This window comes from Anomaloglossus baeobatrachus, chromosome 2 (genome assembly GCF_048569485.1).
Source record: "Anomaloglossus baeobatrachus isolate aAnoBae1 chromosome 2, aAnoBae1.hap1, whole genome shotgun sequence".
Classification (NCBI taxonomy): domain Eukaryota; kingdom Metazoa; phylum Chordata; class Amphibia; order Anura; family Aromobatidae; genus Anomaloglossus; species Anomaloglossus baeobatrachus.
The window spans coordinates 566,955,353-566,971,297 of record NC_134354.1 but is presented as its reverse complement, the minus strand read 5'-3'; the positions used below and the strand labels follow the sequence as shown (position 1 = coordinate 566,971,297).

Here is a 15,945-nt window from a genome sequence, read left to right as displayed (position 1 = left end):
GAGCTACACGTTTGAGTGTAGTACTTTGTGTGTCCTCCGGAGGCAGAAGCTATACACCCATGGTTTGGGTCTCCCATGTCGGAACTATAAGAAAAAGAATTTACGGTAAGTAAACAAAATTCTCTTTATTGCATCCATGGCCGAAGGGGAGTTCCTCGCCTCCATAGATATCAAGGACGCGTACCTGCACATACCCATCGCCCCACATCACCAAAAGTTCCTCCGCTTCGCAGTTCAGGACTCCCATTTTCAATTCGTAGCCCTAACCTTCGGCCTTGCCACCGCACCAAGGGTCTTCACCAAAGTCATGGCCGCGGAGTAGTCGTTCTCCCTTACTTGGACGACCTCCTCATCAAGGCCCCCTCCTTCCGAGACTGCTCAACCAGCGTACAGATCACCGTGGACACACTATCCCGCTTTTGGTGGCTACTGAATCTAGACAAATCATCCCCGGTCCCATCACGATCCATCACCTTCCTGGGCATGTCCCTGGACACCTGTCGGGGCTTGATCCTTCTCCCTCAGGACAAGGCGATCGCTCTTCGACAAGTGGTACGCTGCCTTCTACGTCCTCCGGCTCGCTCCATTCGATTCAGCATGAAGGTGCTTGGCAGGATGGTGGCGGCTATGGAGGCAGTACCCTTTGCTCAACTGCACCTCCGCCCACTGCAGCTAGCCCTTCTAGCTGCCTGGGACAAGAGCCCCTTCTCCCTGGACAAACATCTTCACCTGACGCCCTTCAGTCAGGTATGCACTCCGCTGGTGGCTCCGGTCCTCATCCCTATCGAAGGGGAGATCTTTTCTCCCAGTGAACTGGCTGGTCCTGACCACGGACGCCAGCCTCCTAGGCTGGGGAGCAGTGTACCGGCACCACACTGCTCAAGGACGTTGGACGCCCCAGGAGTCTTCCCTACCCATAAACATCCTGGAAATCCGCACGATCTTCCTCGCGCTCAGGGCATTCTGCCCTCTGCTAGCGGTTCGTCAGATTCGAGTCCAATCGGACAATGCGACAGCTGTAGCCTATATCAATCGGCAGGGGGGCACCCGCAGCAAAGCGGCTTATCTCTAGGCCCACAAGATCCTCAGCTGGGCTGAATCGACGGGGTCAGTGATATCAGCGGTATACATACCGGGAGTAGAGAACTGGGCAGCAGACTTCTAAGTCGCCAAGGCCTTGCCGCCGGAGAGTGGTCTCTCCACCCAGAAGTGTTTCTACACATCTGCACTCGCTGGGGTATACCAGACGTGGATCTAATGGCCTCAAGGTTGAACGCAAAGGTACCCGCGTTCATATCCAGGTCATGCGACCCGCAGTCCATCGGCGCGGATGCTCTAGTCTGCTCCTGGCACCACTTCCGCCTGCCTTACATATTTCCTCCTCTACCCCTGCTGCCGCGGGTAATCAGGAAGATCAAGGCAGAGGGAGTCCCGGTGATACTGATAGCACCGGACTGGCCCAGGCGCGCTTGGTACGCCAAATTAGTACAAATGCTCGCAGACGTACCGTGGCACCTTCCAGACATCCCAGACTTGCTGACCCAAGGGCCCATTTCCCATCAGAACTCCAGAGCCCTGAAGCTGACGGCATGGCCATTGAGACCTGGGTATTAACAAGAGCGGGATTCTCTCTTGCGGTTATCTCCACCTTGATCAGCGCCCGAAAGCCTGCGTCATCCCGCATTTACCACCGTACGTGGAAGATCTTCCTTTCATGGTGCAAAGAAACTAACGTCCAGCCTATGCCTCTGGCCATCCCTAGAATTCTTGACTTTCTGCAGTCTGGCTTGCAAGCGGGGTTGGCTCTCAGTTCCCTTAAAGGGCAGGTCTCAGCGCTCTCAATCTTCTACCAATGCCGCCTGGCTCAAAAACCGCAAGTCAAGATCTTCCTCCAGGGCGTTTCCCATCTAGTTCCCCCGTACAAACGGCCGCTGGACCCATGGGACATCAATCTTGTTCTGGACGGTCTCCAAATATCCCCCTTTGAACCCCCTCAAGGAATCCTCCCTTGCTCTTCTGTCCTGGAAGGTAACATTCCTGGTGGCAATTACGTCCATCAGACGGGTTTCGGAGCTGGCAGCACTCTCTTGCCCGCGAGCCTTTTCTGATCTTTCACCAAGACAAGGTGGTTCTGCGCCCCCTTCCGGATTTCCTTCCAAAGGTTCCTACCCCGTTTCATTTGAACGAGGACATTGTTCTGCCTGCCTTTTTGTCCACACCCAGTTCATAGGGTGGAAAGGTCTCTGCATTCGTTAGACCTCGTCAGAGCTCTCAAATATTACATATACAGGACAGCCCCCTTTAGGAAAACGGACTCTTTGTTCGTCATTCCTGAGGGGCCTAAGAAGGGACAGGCAGCTTCAAAGGCAACTCTGGCTCGCTGGATTCGTTCTGCGATCCAGGAAGTCTACCGCTTGCAACTCAAGTCCATTCCTAGTGGGCTGTGGGCTCATTCCACACGAGCAGTTGGCGCTTCGTGGGCCATTCGGTATCAGGCTTCAGTGGAACAGGTGTGTAAGGCTGCCAGCTGGTCTAGCCTACATACTTTTTCAAAGCATTACAGAGTCCATACCCAGGTTTCAGCTGAGGCAAATCTGGGTAGGAAAATTCTGCAAACGGCAGTAGAGCACCTCTCAGTAGGCGCTCCAGACTGTCTGGGACTGGTTCCTCATCCTTCGGTTGTGTTGTCTTTCTTTTATTTTTCCCACCCATTGACTGCTTTAGGACATCCCATGGTCCTGTGCCCCCCCCAATGAGGCGTCAGAGAAAAACGGATTTTTGTGTACTCACTGTAAAATCGTTTTCTCTTAGCCATCATTGGGGGGACACGGCACCCACCCTGTTGCCCTGTTGGGCCTTGGTTCTCTCAGTACCTTATTTGGTTATGACTTTTTTTTCTCATGTTCCTCTGTTGAGGTAAGTTTTTACTGTTTTTTTTCTCCTACTGCTTGTGCACTAAAACTGAGGTTGCCTGGCCCGGCCAGGGGGTGTATACTGCAGAGGAGGAGCTAAAGTCTTTTGCATCTACTTAGTGTCCTCCTATGGATAGGCAGCATAACACCCATGGTCCTGTGTCCCCCAATCATGGCTAAGAGAAAACGATTTTACGGTGAGTACACAAAAATCCGTTTATTTACGCTGCGTAAAAAAACGCAGCATGGGCACAGCACTCCCCAAATGCCATAGAAATGGCTGGGGACTCGCTGTACTGCGGATTTTTGAGAAATCTGCAGAATTTCCGTGAAACAGTCGCGGCAAATTCCGCTAATTTTCCGCAGCGTGGGCACATAGCCTTAAGGCCCTGTCACACACAGAGATAAATCTGCGGCAGATCTATGGTTGCAGTGAAATTGTGGACAATCAGTGCCAGGTTTGTGGCTGTGTACAAATGGAACAATATGTCCATGATTTCACTGCAACCACAGATCTGCCAAAGATTTATCTCTATGTGTGACGGGGCCTTTAGGGTACCTTCACACTTAGCGATGCAGCAGCGATCCGACCAGCGATCTGACCTGGTCAGGATCGCTGCTGCATCGCTACATGGTCGCTGGTGAGCTGTCAAACAGGCAGATCTCACCAGCGACCAGTGAACAGCCCCCAGCCAGCAGCGACGTGCAAGCGACGCTGCGCTTGCACGGAGCCGCCGTCTGGAAGCTGCGGAGGCTGGTAACTAAGGTAAACATCGGGTATGGTTACCCGATGTTTACATTAGTTACCAGCGCACACCGCTTAGCTGTGTGCAGGGAGTAGGGAGCCGCGCACACTGAGCGCTGGCTCCTTGCTCTCCTAGCTACAGCACACATCGGGTTAATTCACCCGATGTGTAATGCAGCTACATGTGCAGAGAGCAGGGAGCCGCGCACACTGCTTAGCGCTGGCTCCTTGCTCTCCTAGCTGCTGTACACATCGGGTTAATTAACCCGATGTGTACAGCAGCTACATGTGCAGAGAGCCGGAGCCGGCAGCACAGGCAGCGTGAGAGCTGCAGAGGCTGGTAACTAAGGTAAATATCGGGTAACCACCTTGGTTACCCGATGTTTATCTTGGTTACAAGCTCACCTCAGCTGTCAGATGCCGGCTCCTGTTCCCTGCTCGCTTCATTTGTCGCTCTCTCGCTGTCACACACAGCGATCTGTGTGTCACAGCGGGAGAGCGCCTTTGAAGAAAACGAACCAGGGCTGTGTGTAACGAGCAGCGATCTCGCAGCAGGGGCCAGATCGCTGCTCAGTGTCACACACAGCGAGATCGAGGTCACTGCTGCGTCACAAAAAGCGTGACTCAGCAGCGATCTCGGCAGTGAGCTCGCTGTGTGTGAAGCACCCCTTAGACTTGCACTGGTGATTGTGATCTGACAATTCAATCGAGATTGTATGAATAGACCCATAAACTACAATAGGTATGAGTTCTATACGTGAAATTCACAAATGGAACTCAAATGCAAAAAACTGATATCTAAATGTTCCCTTAGTCTGCAGTTAATTTTTTTTCTTTTTGAGGAAGCTGTTAGCACTTCAGAAGTGGTATTACTGTTGCAACATCTCCTCTCATTTTCTCCCTGAAACTAGAGTATGTTTGTTCCATAGTCATACACATCATTCATACTTTATTAATCTTGCCGGCTAGTATTGAAGCTTTATTTTTTTATCTGGATGGGGGTTGTTTTCTTGGTCATCAGTAAAATCAGTCATTGGCTGGAAAATTGCTATAAAATCTTTAAACACTATTGTGTTTCTCTATTCCAGCAATGCTGTAGCTGGTGAAAGTGCCTTGGACAGAATGGCGTGTGGTCTAGGTGGAAAAATTGTTCTGCCCATGATAAAGGAGCACATCATGCAGATGCTACAAAATCGTGAGTATTAAGATATTATTACTGTTAAGCTACATAACAATTCTATGAATATTTATTCATTATATTTGTTAGCACTGTTGTGGTGCTAGATATATTACTTGTCTGACATTAACATCCGCACAAAACTAGTGCATCAGGAGCTTCATGGCATAGGTTTCCATGTGGAATAGCTACATGCAATTCTAGCACAATGCCATGCTTTGGATGTAGTGGTATAAAATATGCAACCTCTGGACTATAAAGCAATGGAAACATTCTGTGAAGCCCCTCAGTTCTGCTTTAGCATTCCTGTACATTTTGGACAATTGTATTTCAACTTTGCTGGAACAGTTTGGGGCGGTCCTTTTGTTCAACATGATTGCCCCAGTGTACAAAGTAAGATCCATAAAGACATGGTTGGGTGTGTTTGGATTGGCATGACAGCCGGGGGTCTGTTGATGACCCCTGTTTCTGTGATAAGTCACCTGTGAAAGCCAGCTTTAAAGGGAACCAATAATCAGGATTTTCGTATATAAGATAGTGCCAGTACAGCACTGGCTTTATCAGGCTGCTTATCTACATACCTATGAAGAAAAACAAAAAGCCAGCACTAAATGTGCACTTCAGCACTAACAATTCCAAACTGTACTTATAAAATTTTTTGAGATTTTTGGCAAAAAATTGCAATTTCTTGAGCTGCCTCGCCACGTCACGGCAAATCTCATTTGAGGCAGTCCTACACTAAAATATTTTTATAAAATGTGCCATACGGCCTCACATATGAATAGTAGAACTGCTCTTAGCAGCACTCACCTGGTCTATTTCAATCCCGTACCCATGACTGAGTCATGGCTGTGGGCGGGACAGGTCCAAGCAAATGCTGCATGAAGTAAATAGCCTGTGGACAAGGCCTGATGACTTAATGTGAACAGTCACCAACCGCCAAAATCTAGACAGATGGAATACATCCCAAATTGGGGTGCATAGCAAGGTGGAGGTCAACCACCGACCAATTCAATGAAGAAAAACAAAAAGCCAGCACTTATCTACATACCTGTAGTCTGATTTTTAGGCTTTTAAATCCAAGCAAGTGAAGTTTATGAATTCAGCAGTTTCTTGAGTGACAGCTGCATCTGAGCAGATAATCTCTGTGTGGGTATTCATATGGATTCCCGCCCCCCCTGCCACCTGTTTCTCCCTCTATGGTAAGTATTATACAAACGATTCACTTTTCTTTGTCGCTCCTAATTGGGAGACCCAGACAATTGGGTGTATAGCTACTGCCTCCGGAGGCCACACAAAGCATTACACTTAAAAGTGTAAGGCCCCTCCCCTTCTGCCTATACACCCCCCGTGGGATCACGGGTTCCTCAGTTTTCAAGCTTTGTGCGAAGGAGGTCAGACATTCCACGCATAGCTCCACTGTTTTAGTCAGCAGCAGCTGACTATGTCGGATGGAAGAAAAGAGGACCCATACTAGGGTCCCCAGCATGCTCCCTTCTCACCCCACTTTGTGTCGGCGGTGTTTGTTAAGGTTGAGGTACCCATTGCGGGTATCTGGGGAATCTGCTGGATATGGAGCGGAGTTTCGTCAGGGACAGGGCCCTGCTACGCCAAGGTACTCTGTGTCCCCGTACAGACCGCGCACACACTGCAGCATTGCTGGGTGTGTTAGTGCGCCGGGGACAATAGCGCTGCTGCGCTTGTGCCACACTTCCACAGCTTGCTAAGGGAGTTAGTGTGTGGGGAACTGCCGCGCCGGCCCCTGCTGACAGTTTTTACTGTGACGCGGCTGGGACTTGTGGTGCGCCGGGGACTTCCGCGCTGGCCGTGCACGGCCGCGCTTTTTTTACTAGAGTCCCCGGCTTTTGCGGCCTAGTTCCGTTTCGTTCCCGCCCCCAGGCCTGCCAGTCAGGGGAAGGGCGGGACGCTATACAGAAAGTCAGCGCCGAGGGCTGGAATCTGCTTTACATACTCCAGCCCTCACATTGAGCACAGTGGGAAGCCAGTTTCCCGCACTTTGTCTGAGGCACGCCCACGGTCCGCCCCTCTTCACAGAACGCCGGCAGCCATTCCTGATGTGCAGGCTGAGCTGGAAAGGGGAGACAAGTTCTGGGACACCCAGGCACGGGATTCTGGCGATTACACACCCGCTCTTAGCGGGCGGTAAGCGGCACCCTCCGGTGCTGACCCCACTAGTGAAAGTGTTCATTTGTATTTTTATGCATGCATGCTATACATTGCACTAAGTCGCTGGTGATTCTTGGCTATATACCCTCCTGGAGGAGAATATAGCATGTCGTCCGCAAAAAAACAGGGGTGCCAAGGCACAGGCTTTCTATGCTGCTTGCACCGCTTGTGCGGCTGTTCTACAGGCAGGGTCCACTGACCCCCATTGTGTGCAGTGTTCGGTCCCTGTGCTCCCTGCTCGGCCAGGGCCTCTGCTGGAGGTGTCCCAGAGAGATCCACCTGTGAATACTGTCCAGGTGACGGGGACAGAGTTTGCAATTTTTGCGGATAGATTATCTGTGACTATGCCTCAGATTCTAGAAACCCCCCTGACGTGGTCAAGAGCTGGACCCAGTGTCCCAAGGTGGATCCCCCTATCTCCAGGCTTGCGGCTAGATCCATAGTTGCAATGGAGGATGGGGCTGCACTAAAAGATGCCACTGACAGACAGATGGAGCTCTGGTTGAAATCCATCTATGAGGCTATCGGCGCGTCGTTTGCTCCTGCATTCGCAGCCGTATGGGCACTCCAAGCTATTTCAGCTGGTCTTGCACAGATTGACACGGTCACACGTACATCTGTTCCGCAGGTGGCACCCTTAACCTCTCAAATGTCTGCATTTGCGTCTTACGCGATTAATGCTGTCCTGGACTCTACGAGCCGTACGGCAGTGGCATCTGCCTACTCCGTGGTTTTACGCAGAGCCTTGTGGTTAAGGGAATGGAAAGCAGATTCTGCTTCCTAAAAATGTTTAACCAGTTTGCCATTTTCGGGTGACCGGCTGTTTGGCGAGCGCTTGGATGAAATCATTAAACAGTCCAAGGGTCAGGATTCATCCTTACCTCAGCCCAGACAAAACAAACCCCAACAGAGGAGGGGACAGTCGGGGTTTCGGTCCTTTCGAGGTTCGGGCAGGTCCCAATTCTCCTCGTCCAAAAGGACTCAAAGGGATCAGAGGAGTTCAGATTCTTGGCGGGCTCAGTCACGCCCAAAAAAGACAGCCGGAAGTCCCGCTACCAAGGCGGCTTCCTCATGACTTCCGGCCTCCTCCCTCCGCATCCTCGGTCGGTGGCAGGCTCTCCCGCTTTGGCGACATTTGGCTGCCACAGGTCTGAGACCGTTGGGTGCGAGACATTCTGTCTCACGGGTACAGGATAGAGTTCAGTGCTCGTCCTCCAACTCGATTCTTCAGAACGTCTCCGCCTCCCGACCGAGCCGATGCGCTCCTACAGGCGGTATGCACTCTAAAGGCGGAAGGAGTGGTGATCCCTGTTCCCCTTCAAGAGCAAGGTCACGGTTTTTACTCCAATTTGTTTGTGGTACCAAAAAAGGACGGGTCTTTCCGTCCCGTTCTGGACCTAAAACTTCTCAACATCCACGTGAGAACCAGACGGTTCCGGATGGAATCTCTCCGATCCGTCATCGCCGCAATGTCTCAAGGAGATTTCCTAGCATCGATAGACATCAAGGATGCTTATCTCCACGTACCGATTGCTCCAGAGCATCAGCGTTTTCTACGATTCATTATAGGAGACTAACACCTTCAGTTCGTAGCCCTGCCTTTTCGTCTGGCGTCAGCCCCACGGGTCTTCACCAAAGTCATGGCAGCTGTAGTTGCAGTCCTACACTCTCAGGGACACTCCGTGATCCCTTACTTAGACGATCTGCTGGTCAAGGCGCCTTCTCAAGAGGCATGCCAACACAGCCTGAACGTGGCGCTGGAGACCCTCCAGGGTTTCGGGTGGATCATCAACTTTCCAAGTCGAATCTAACCCCGACCCAGTCGATAACATCTCTTGGCATGGAGTTTCATACTCTCTCAGCGGTAGTGAAGCTTCCGCTTGTCAAATAGCGTCCATTGCAGACAGGGGTGCAATCTCTCCTTCAAGGTCAGTCACACCCCTTGAGACGCCTCATGCACTTCCTAGGGAAGGTGGTGGCAGCAATAGAGGCAGTCCCTTTCGCGCAGTTTCTTCTGCGTCCACTACAATGGGACATTCTCTGCCAATGGGACGGGAGGTCGACGTCCCTCGACAGCAACGTCTCTCTCTCTCAGGCGGCCAAGGATTCTCTTCGATGGTGGCTGCTTCCCACCTCATTGTCGAAAGGGGAAATCCTTCCTACCTCCATCCTGAGCGGTAGTGACGACAGATGCGAGTCTGTCAGGGTGGGGAGCAGTCTTTCTCCACCACAGGGCTCAAGGTATGTGGACTCAGCAAGAGTCCACTCTTCAGATCAACGTTCTGGAGATCAGAGCAGTGTATCTTGCCCTACCAGCCTTCCAGCAGTGGCTGGAAGGCAAGCAGATCCGTATTCAGTCAGACAACTCCACAGCGGTGGCATACATCAACCACCAAGGAGGAAATCGCAGTCGGCAAGCCTTCCAGGAAGTCAGGCGGATTCTGACGTGGGTGGAAGCCACGGCCTCCACCATATCCGCAGTTCAGACTTCCTCAGTCGCCAGGGTATGGACGCAGGGGAATGGTCTCTTCACACGGACGTGTTTTAAGAGATCTGTCGCCGCTGGGAGATGCCGGACGTCGACCTAATGGCGTCCCGGCACAACAACAAGGTCCCAGTTTTCATGGCACGGTCTCACGATCACCGAGCTCTGGCGGCAGATGCCTTAGTTCAAGATTGGTCGCAGTTCCGGCTTCCTTATGTGTTTCCACCTCTGGCTCTGTTGCCCAGAGTGCTGCGCAAGATCAGGTCCGACTGCCGCCGCACCATCCTCGTCGCTCCAGACTGGCCAAGGAGGTCGTGGTACCCGGATCTGTGGCACCTCGCGGTAGGCCAACCGTGGGCACTACCAGACCGACCAGACTTGCTGTCTCAAGGGACGTTTTTTCCATCAGAATTCTGCGGCCCTGAACCTGACTGTATGGCCATTGAGTCCTGGATCCTAGCGGGTTCAGGATTGTCTCAAGAGGTCATGGCCACCATCAGGGCTGTGGAGTCGGAGTCGGAGTCGTGGAGTCGGAGTCGGAGCTCATTTTGGTGGAGTCGGAGTCGGAGTTGGAGTCGGTATAAAATGCTCCGACTCCTAAAATATATAATAAATTGGGGACAGGAGTGCAATGCAGAATGTGCTGAATATTTTACTAAATAATAACATTTAGTATAATGCTTATATTTAAGTGAAAAATTTATTGTAGTATAATGTGAACATCAGACATTTAATTGTTTTTATGATACAATAATCAAGATATTTGGATAGAACATAAAATATTTATTGGATACAACTTTAGAACACAAAAAACTAATAAATTGTAAATATGTAATATTATATATATATATATACACAGTGTATATACACACACAAGATATATATGTAATCTACTGTATATTACATAGTGTATTACATATTTACAATTTATTACAGTTTTTTGTGTTCTAAAGTTGTATCCAATAAATATATTTTATGTTCTATCCAAATATCTTGATTATTGTATCATAAAAATTATTAAATGTCTAATGTTCACATACACATATTCATGTACTACAATAAATTTTTCACCTAACTATAAGCAATATATGTAGGAGTCGGAGTCGGAGTCGGAGTCGGAGTCGGAGTCGGAGTCGGAGTCGGAGTCGGAGTCGGAGTCGGAGTCGGAGTCGGAGTCGGAGTCGGAGTCGGAGTCGGAGTCGGAGTCGGAGTCGGAGTCTGAGTCGGTGCAAGAGAATTTGAGGAGTCTGAGTCGGTGCAAGAGAATTTGAGGAGTCTGAGTCGGTGCAAGAGAATTTGAGGAGTCTGAGTCGGTGCAAGAGAATTTGAGGAGTCTGAGTCGGTGCAAGAGAATTTGAGGAGTCTGAGTCGGTGCAAGAGAATTTGAGGAGTCTGAGTCGGTGCAAGAGAATTTGAGGAGTCTGAGTCGGTGCAAGAGAATTTGAGGAGTCTGAGTCGGTGCAAGAGAATTTGAGGAGTCTGAGTCGGTGCAAGAGAATTTGAGGAGTCTGAGTCGGTGCAAGAGAATTTGAGGAGTCTGAGTCGGTGCAAGAGAATTTGAGGAGTCTGAGTCGGTGCAAGAGAATTTGAGGAGTCTGAGTCGGTGCAAGAGAATTTGAGGAGTCTGAGTCGGTGCAAGAGAATTTGAGGAGTCTGAGTCGGTGCAAGAGAATTTGAGGAGTCTGAGTCGGTGCAAGAGAATTTGAGGAGTCTGAGTCGGTGCAAGAGAATTTGAGGAGTCTGAGTCGGTGCAAGAGAATTTGAGGAGTCTGAGTCGGTGCAAGAGAATTTGAGGAGTCTGAGTCGGTGCAAGAGAATTTGAGGAGTCTGAGTCGGTGCAAGAGAATTTGAGGAGTCTGAGTCGGTGCAAGAGAATTTGAGGAGTCTGAGTCGGTGCAAGAGAATTTGAGGAGTCTGAGTCGGTGCAAGAGAATTTGAGGAGTCTGAGTCGGTGCAAGAGAATTTGAGGAGTCTGAGTCGGTGCAAGAGAATTTGAGGAGTCTGAGTCGGTGCAAGAGAATTTGAGGAGTCTGAGTCGGTGCAAGAGAATTTGAGGAGTCTGAGTCGGTGCAAGAGAATTTGAGGAGTCTGAGTCGGTGCAAGAGAATTTGAGGAGTCTGAGTCGGTGCAAGAGAATTTGAGGAGTCTGAGTCGGTGCAAGAGAATTTGAGGAGTCTGAGTCGGTGCAAGAGAATTTGAGGAGTCTGAGTCGGTGCAAGAGAATTTGAGGAGTCTGAGTCGGTGCAAGAGAATTTGAGGAGTCTGAGTCGGTGCAAGAGAATTTGAGGAGTCTGAGTCGGTGCAAGAGAATTTGAGGAGTCTGAGTCGGTGCAAGAGAATTTGAGGAGTCTGAGTCGGTGCAAGAGAATTTGAGGAGTCTGAGTCGGTGCAAGAGAATTTGAGGAGTCTGAGTCGGTGCAAGAGAATTTGAGGAGTCTGAGTCGGTGCAAGAGAATTTGAGGAGTCTGAGTCGGTGCAAGAGAATTTGAGGAGTCTGAGTCGGTGCAAGAGAATTTGAGGAGTCTGAGTCGGTGCAAGAGAATTTGAGGAGTCTGAGTCGGTGCAAGAGAATTTGAGGAGTCTGAGTCGGTGCAAGAGAATTTGAGGAGTCTGAGTCGGTGCAAGAGAATTTGAGGAGTCTGAGTCGGTGCAAGAGAATTTGAGGAGTCTGAGTCGGTGCAAGAGAATTTGAGGAGTCTGAGTCGGTGCAAGAGAATTTGAGGAGTCTGAGTCGGTGCAAGAGAATTTGAGGAGTCTGAGTCGGTGCAAGAGAATTTGAGGAGTCTGAGTCGGTGCAAGAGAATTTGAGGAGTCTGAGTCGGTGCAAGAGAATTTGAGGAGTCTGAGTCGGTGCAAGAGAATTTGAGGAGTCTGAGCCGGTGCAAGAGAATTTGAGGAGTCTGAGCCGGTGCAAGAGAATTTGAGGAGTCTGAGCAGGTGCAAGAGAATTTGAGGAGTCTGAGCAGGTGCAAGAGAATTTGAGGAGTCTGAGCAGGTGCAAGAGAATTTGAGGAGTCTGAGCAGGTGCAAGAGAATTTGAGGAGTCGGAGCCGGTGCAAGAGAATTTGAGGAGTCGGAGCCGGTGCAAGAGAATTTGAGGAGTCGGAGCCGGTGCAAGAGAATTTGAGGAGTCGGAGTCGGTGCAAGAGAATTTGAGGAGTCGGAGTCGGTGCAAGAGAATTTGAGGAGTCGGAGTCGAAGGTTTGGCTTACCGACTCCACAGCCCTGGCCACCATGAGACAGGCCTGAGAACCTACCTGCGCCAAGATATACCACAGGACGTGGAAAATATTCTTGTCTTGGTGCTCTGCTCAGGGAGTCTCTCCCTGGCTATTTAGTTTGCCTACTTTTCTTTCCTTCCTGCAATCCGGGTTGGAAAAAGGTTTGTCGCTCAGCTCCCTCAAGGGGCAAGTCTCAGCGCTATCTGTATTTTTTCAGAAGCGCCCAGCACGACTTCCTCAGGTACGCACGTTCCCGCATGGGGTCTGTCATATCGTCCCTCCTTACAAGCGGCCGTTAGAGCCCTGGGATCGGAACAGGGTTCTAATTGTTCTTCAGAAGCCGCCTTTCGAGCCTATGAGGGATGTTTCCCTTTCTCGCCTTTCACAGAAAGTGGCCTTTCTAGTAGCGGTCACGTCTCTCCGGAGAGTGTCCGAGCTAGCAGCGCTGTCATGCAAATCTCCCTTCCTGGTGATTCACCAGGACAAGGTGGTTTTGCGCCCTATTCCGGAGTTTCTCCCTATGGTGGTATCCCCGTTTCATCTTAATCAGGATATCTCCTTGCCTTCCTTGTGCCCTCATCCAGTTCATCAATTGAAAAGGATTTGCATTTGTTGGATCTCGTGAGAGCACTCAGGATCTACATTTCCCGCACGGCGCCGCTCGGATGCACTCTTTGTCCTTGTCGCTGGTCAGCGCAAAGGGTCGCAAGCTTCCAATCCACCCTAGCTCGGTGGATCAAGGAACCAATTCTTGAAGCCTACCGTTCTGCTGGGCTTCCGGTTCCCTCAGGGCTGAAGGCCCATTCTACCAGAGCCGTGGGTGCGTCCTGGGCATTACGACACCAGGCTACGGCTCAGCAGGTGTGCCAGGCGGCTACCTGGTCGAGTCTGCACACTTTTACCAAACACTGTCAAGTGCATACCTACGTTTCGGCGGACGCCAGCCTAGGTAGACAAGTCCTTCAGGCGGCGACGGCCCACCTGTAGGGTAGGGCTGTTTTTACGGTCCTATCACGAGGGGTTATTATACCCACCCAGGGACTGCTTTTGGACGTCCCAATTGTCTGGGTCTCCCAATTAGGAGCGACAAAGAAGAAGGGAATTTTGTTTACTTACCGTAAATTCCTTTTCTTCTAGCTCCAATTGGGAGACCCAGCACCCGCCCTGTTTGCTTAGGGATTTTTGTGTCTTCGGGTACACATGTTGTTCATGTTGAATGGTTTCGGTTCTCCGATGTTCCTTCGGATTGAATTTGTTCTTAAACCAGTTATTGGCTTTCCTCCTTCTTGCTTTGGCACTAAAACTGAGGAACCCGTGATCCCACGGGGGGTGTATAGGCAGAAGGGGAGGGGCCTTACACTTTTAAGTGTAATGCTTTGTGTGGCCTCCGGAGGCAGTAGCTATACACCCAATTGTCTGGGTCTCCCAATGGAGCGACAAGGAAAGGCATTTACCTACAAAACACTAGAAAGGGGATGGCTACGGATGAGAGAGATGGTTATCGAGCTGCCATGGTGAACAAAGGTGCAGAGCCTATACATATTGCTAATCAGACTTTGGCCTTTCCAGACTGTGGCTGTGTAACCAGTAGAATGAGTTTACTGAAACTCGTGGGTGTTATTTCTTCAGCGCTCTATTGGGAGACCCAGACGATTGGGGTATAGCTACTGCCCTCTGGAGGCCACACAAAGCACTACATTAAAAGTGCAAGGCCCCTCCCCCTCTGGCTATACCCCCCCCGTGGTATCACGGGTTCTCCAGTTTTAGCTTTGTGTGCGAAGGAGGTCAGACATTCCATGCATAGCTCCACAGATTTTAGTCAGCAGTAGCTGCTGACTATTTCGGATGGAAGAAAAGAGGACACATATAGTGTCCCCAGCATGCTCCCTTCTCACCCCTGGATGGTGTTGTAAGGTTGAGGTACCTATTGCTGGTACAGGGCTGGAGCCTGACATGCTGTTTTCCTTCCACATCCCCTGGTAGGGCTCTGTGGAAGTGGGATCCTGCCGGCCTCTCAGCTCTGACGCCGGGCTCCATCCACAGACCCATTAGAACCTGATGGAGACGGAGCAGGAGTACGATCAGGGACAGGCCCTGCATCATACAGGTACTCTGTGTCCCCGGCAGGCACAGACACACTCCGGGCTGGCTGGGTGTTGTAGTGCGCCGGGGACCGCAACGTTGGAGTTAGTGTCCCTACAGATTACTGGGGGATTTTTTGTGTATGGGAACGCAGCGCCGACCCCCTCTGGACCGGGCGGCGCTGCTGTGACTTGTGGTGCGCCGGGGATCCGCCGTCCGCGCTTTTACGGCGGCGGCGGTTATAAATTGAGTCCCCGGCTTTTTGGGCCTAGGACGCCGGCAGCTCCGATTCGTTCCCGCCCCCACCCTGTCATTCAGGGTAGGGGAGAGACGCTGTTCGCTAGCAGCGACGAGGGCTGGAGCCTGATTTACATGCTCCAGCCCTCACACTAGGCACAGAGGGAAGCAGGCTTCCCGCTCTTAGCCAGGAACGCCCAGGGCCCGCCCCCCTTCTCTCTCAGGACGCCGGCAGCCATTACATGCAGTCTGGCTGGAGGAAGGACGCAAGGCTCTGGGAGACCTGGACTAGGGGCTATCTGGCGACCACACACCCGCTTTTTAAGCGGGCGGTAAGCGATTTTTCTGTGCTGGTCCCTCTAGTGCCTCACGGTGTATCGGTGTACTGTGTAGGATATAGAGATATTGTATTTCTTGCACTGTGAGGTCGCTTCTGGCTGCATCTCCCAGATCCCTCTGTGGAAGCAACAACATGCCATCCTCAAAACGCAAGGCTGCCAAGGCTAGGGCTGTGTATACTGCGTGTGCTGCATGTGGGGCTAATCTACCAGCAGGCTCCGATGACCCCCATTGTGTGCAATGCTCCGACCCGGTGCTGCTTCGCCAGCCGGAGTCAGGAGAGGTAGTGACCCAGGCTGAGACGCTTGTAAGTTCTGCCCCGGTGACAGGGACAGACTTTGCAGTTTTTGCTGATAATATGTCTGTGTCTATGGCAAAAATCCTTGAAACCTTGCAATCTATGCATGGGGCTCAGTCTTTGGGCACGGCGAGGCCTCTGTCCTCAGGTCCCCCTCATTTGGAATTAATCCAGCCCACAGGGGGGTCCCCGGCTTCACAGGCCGAGGATTATGACTCAGATGATAGCCCCAGCCACCCTAAGCGAGCTCGCTGGGAAAGAC

The 15,945-nt window shown here is 51.1% G+C and overlaps 1 protein-coding gene across 1 annotated transcript in view; it reads left to right on the top strand.

The window, feature by feature from the left end:
• Positions 1–15,945, top strand: part of IPO5 (importin 5) — a 187,682-nt gene that overhangs the window by 50,446 nt on the left and 121,291 nt on the right. Inside the window, exon 10 of the mRNA XM_075336731.1 lies at positions 4,746–4,852. Coding sequence (XP_075192846.1) covers positions 4,746–4,852 — 107 coding nt within the window. The remainder of the gene's footprint in view (positions 1–4,745; positions 4,853–15,945) is intronic.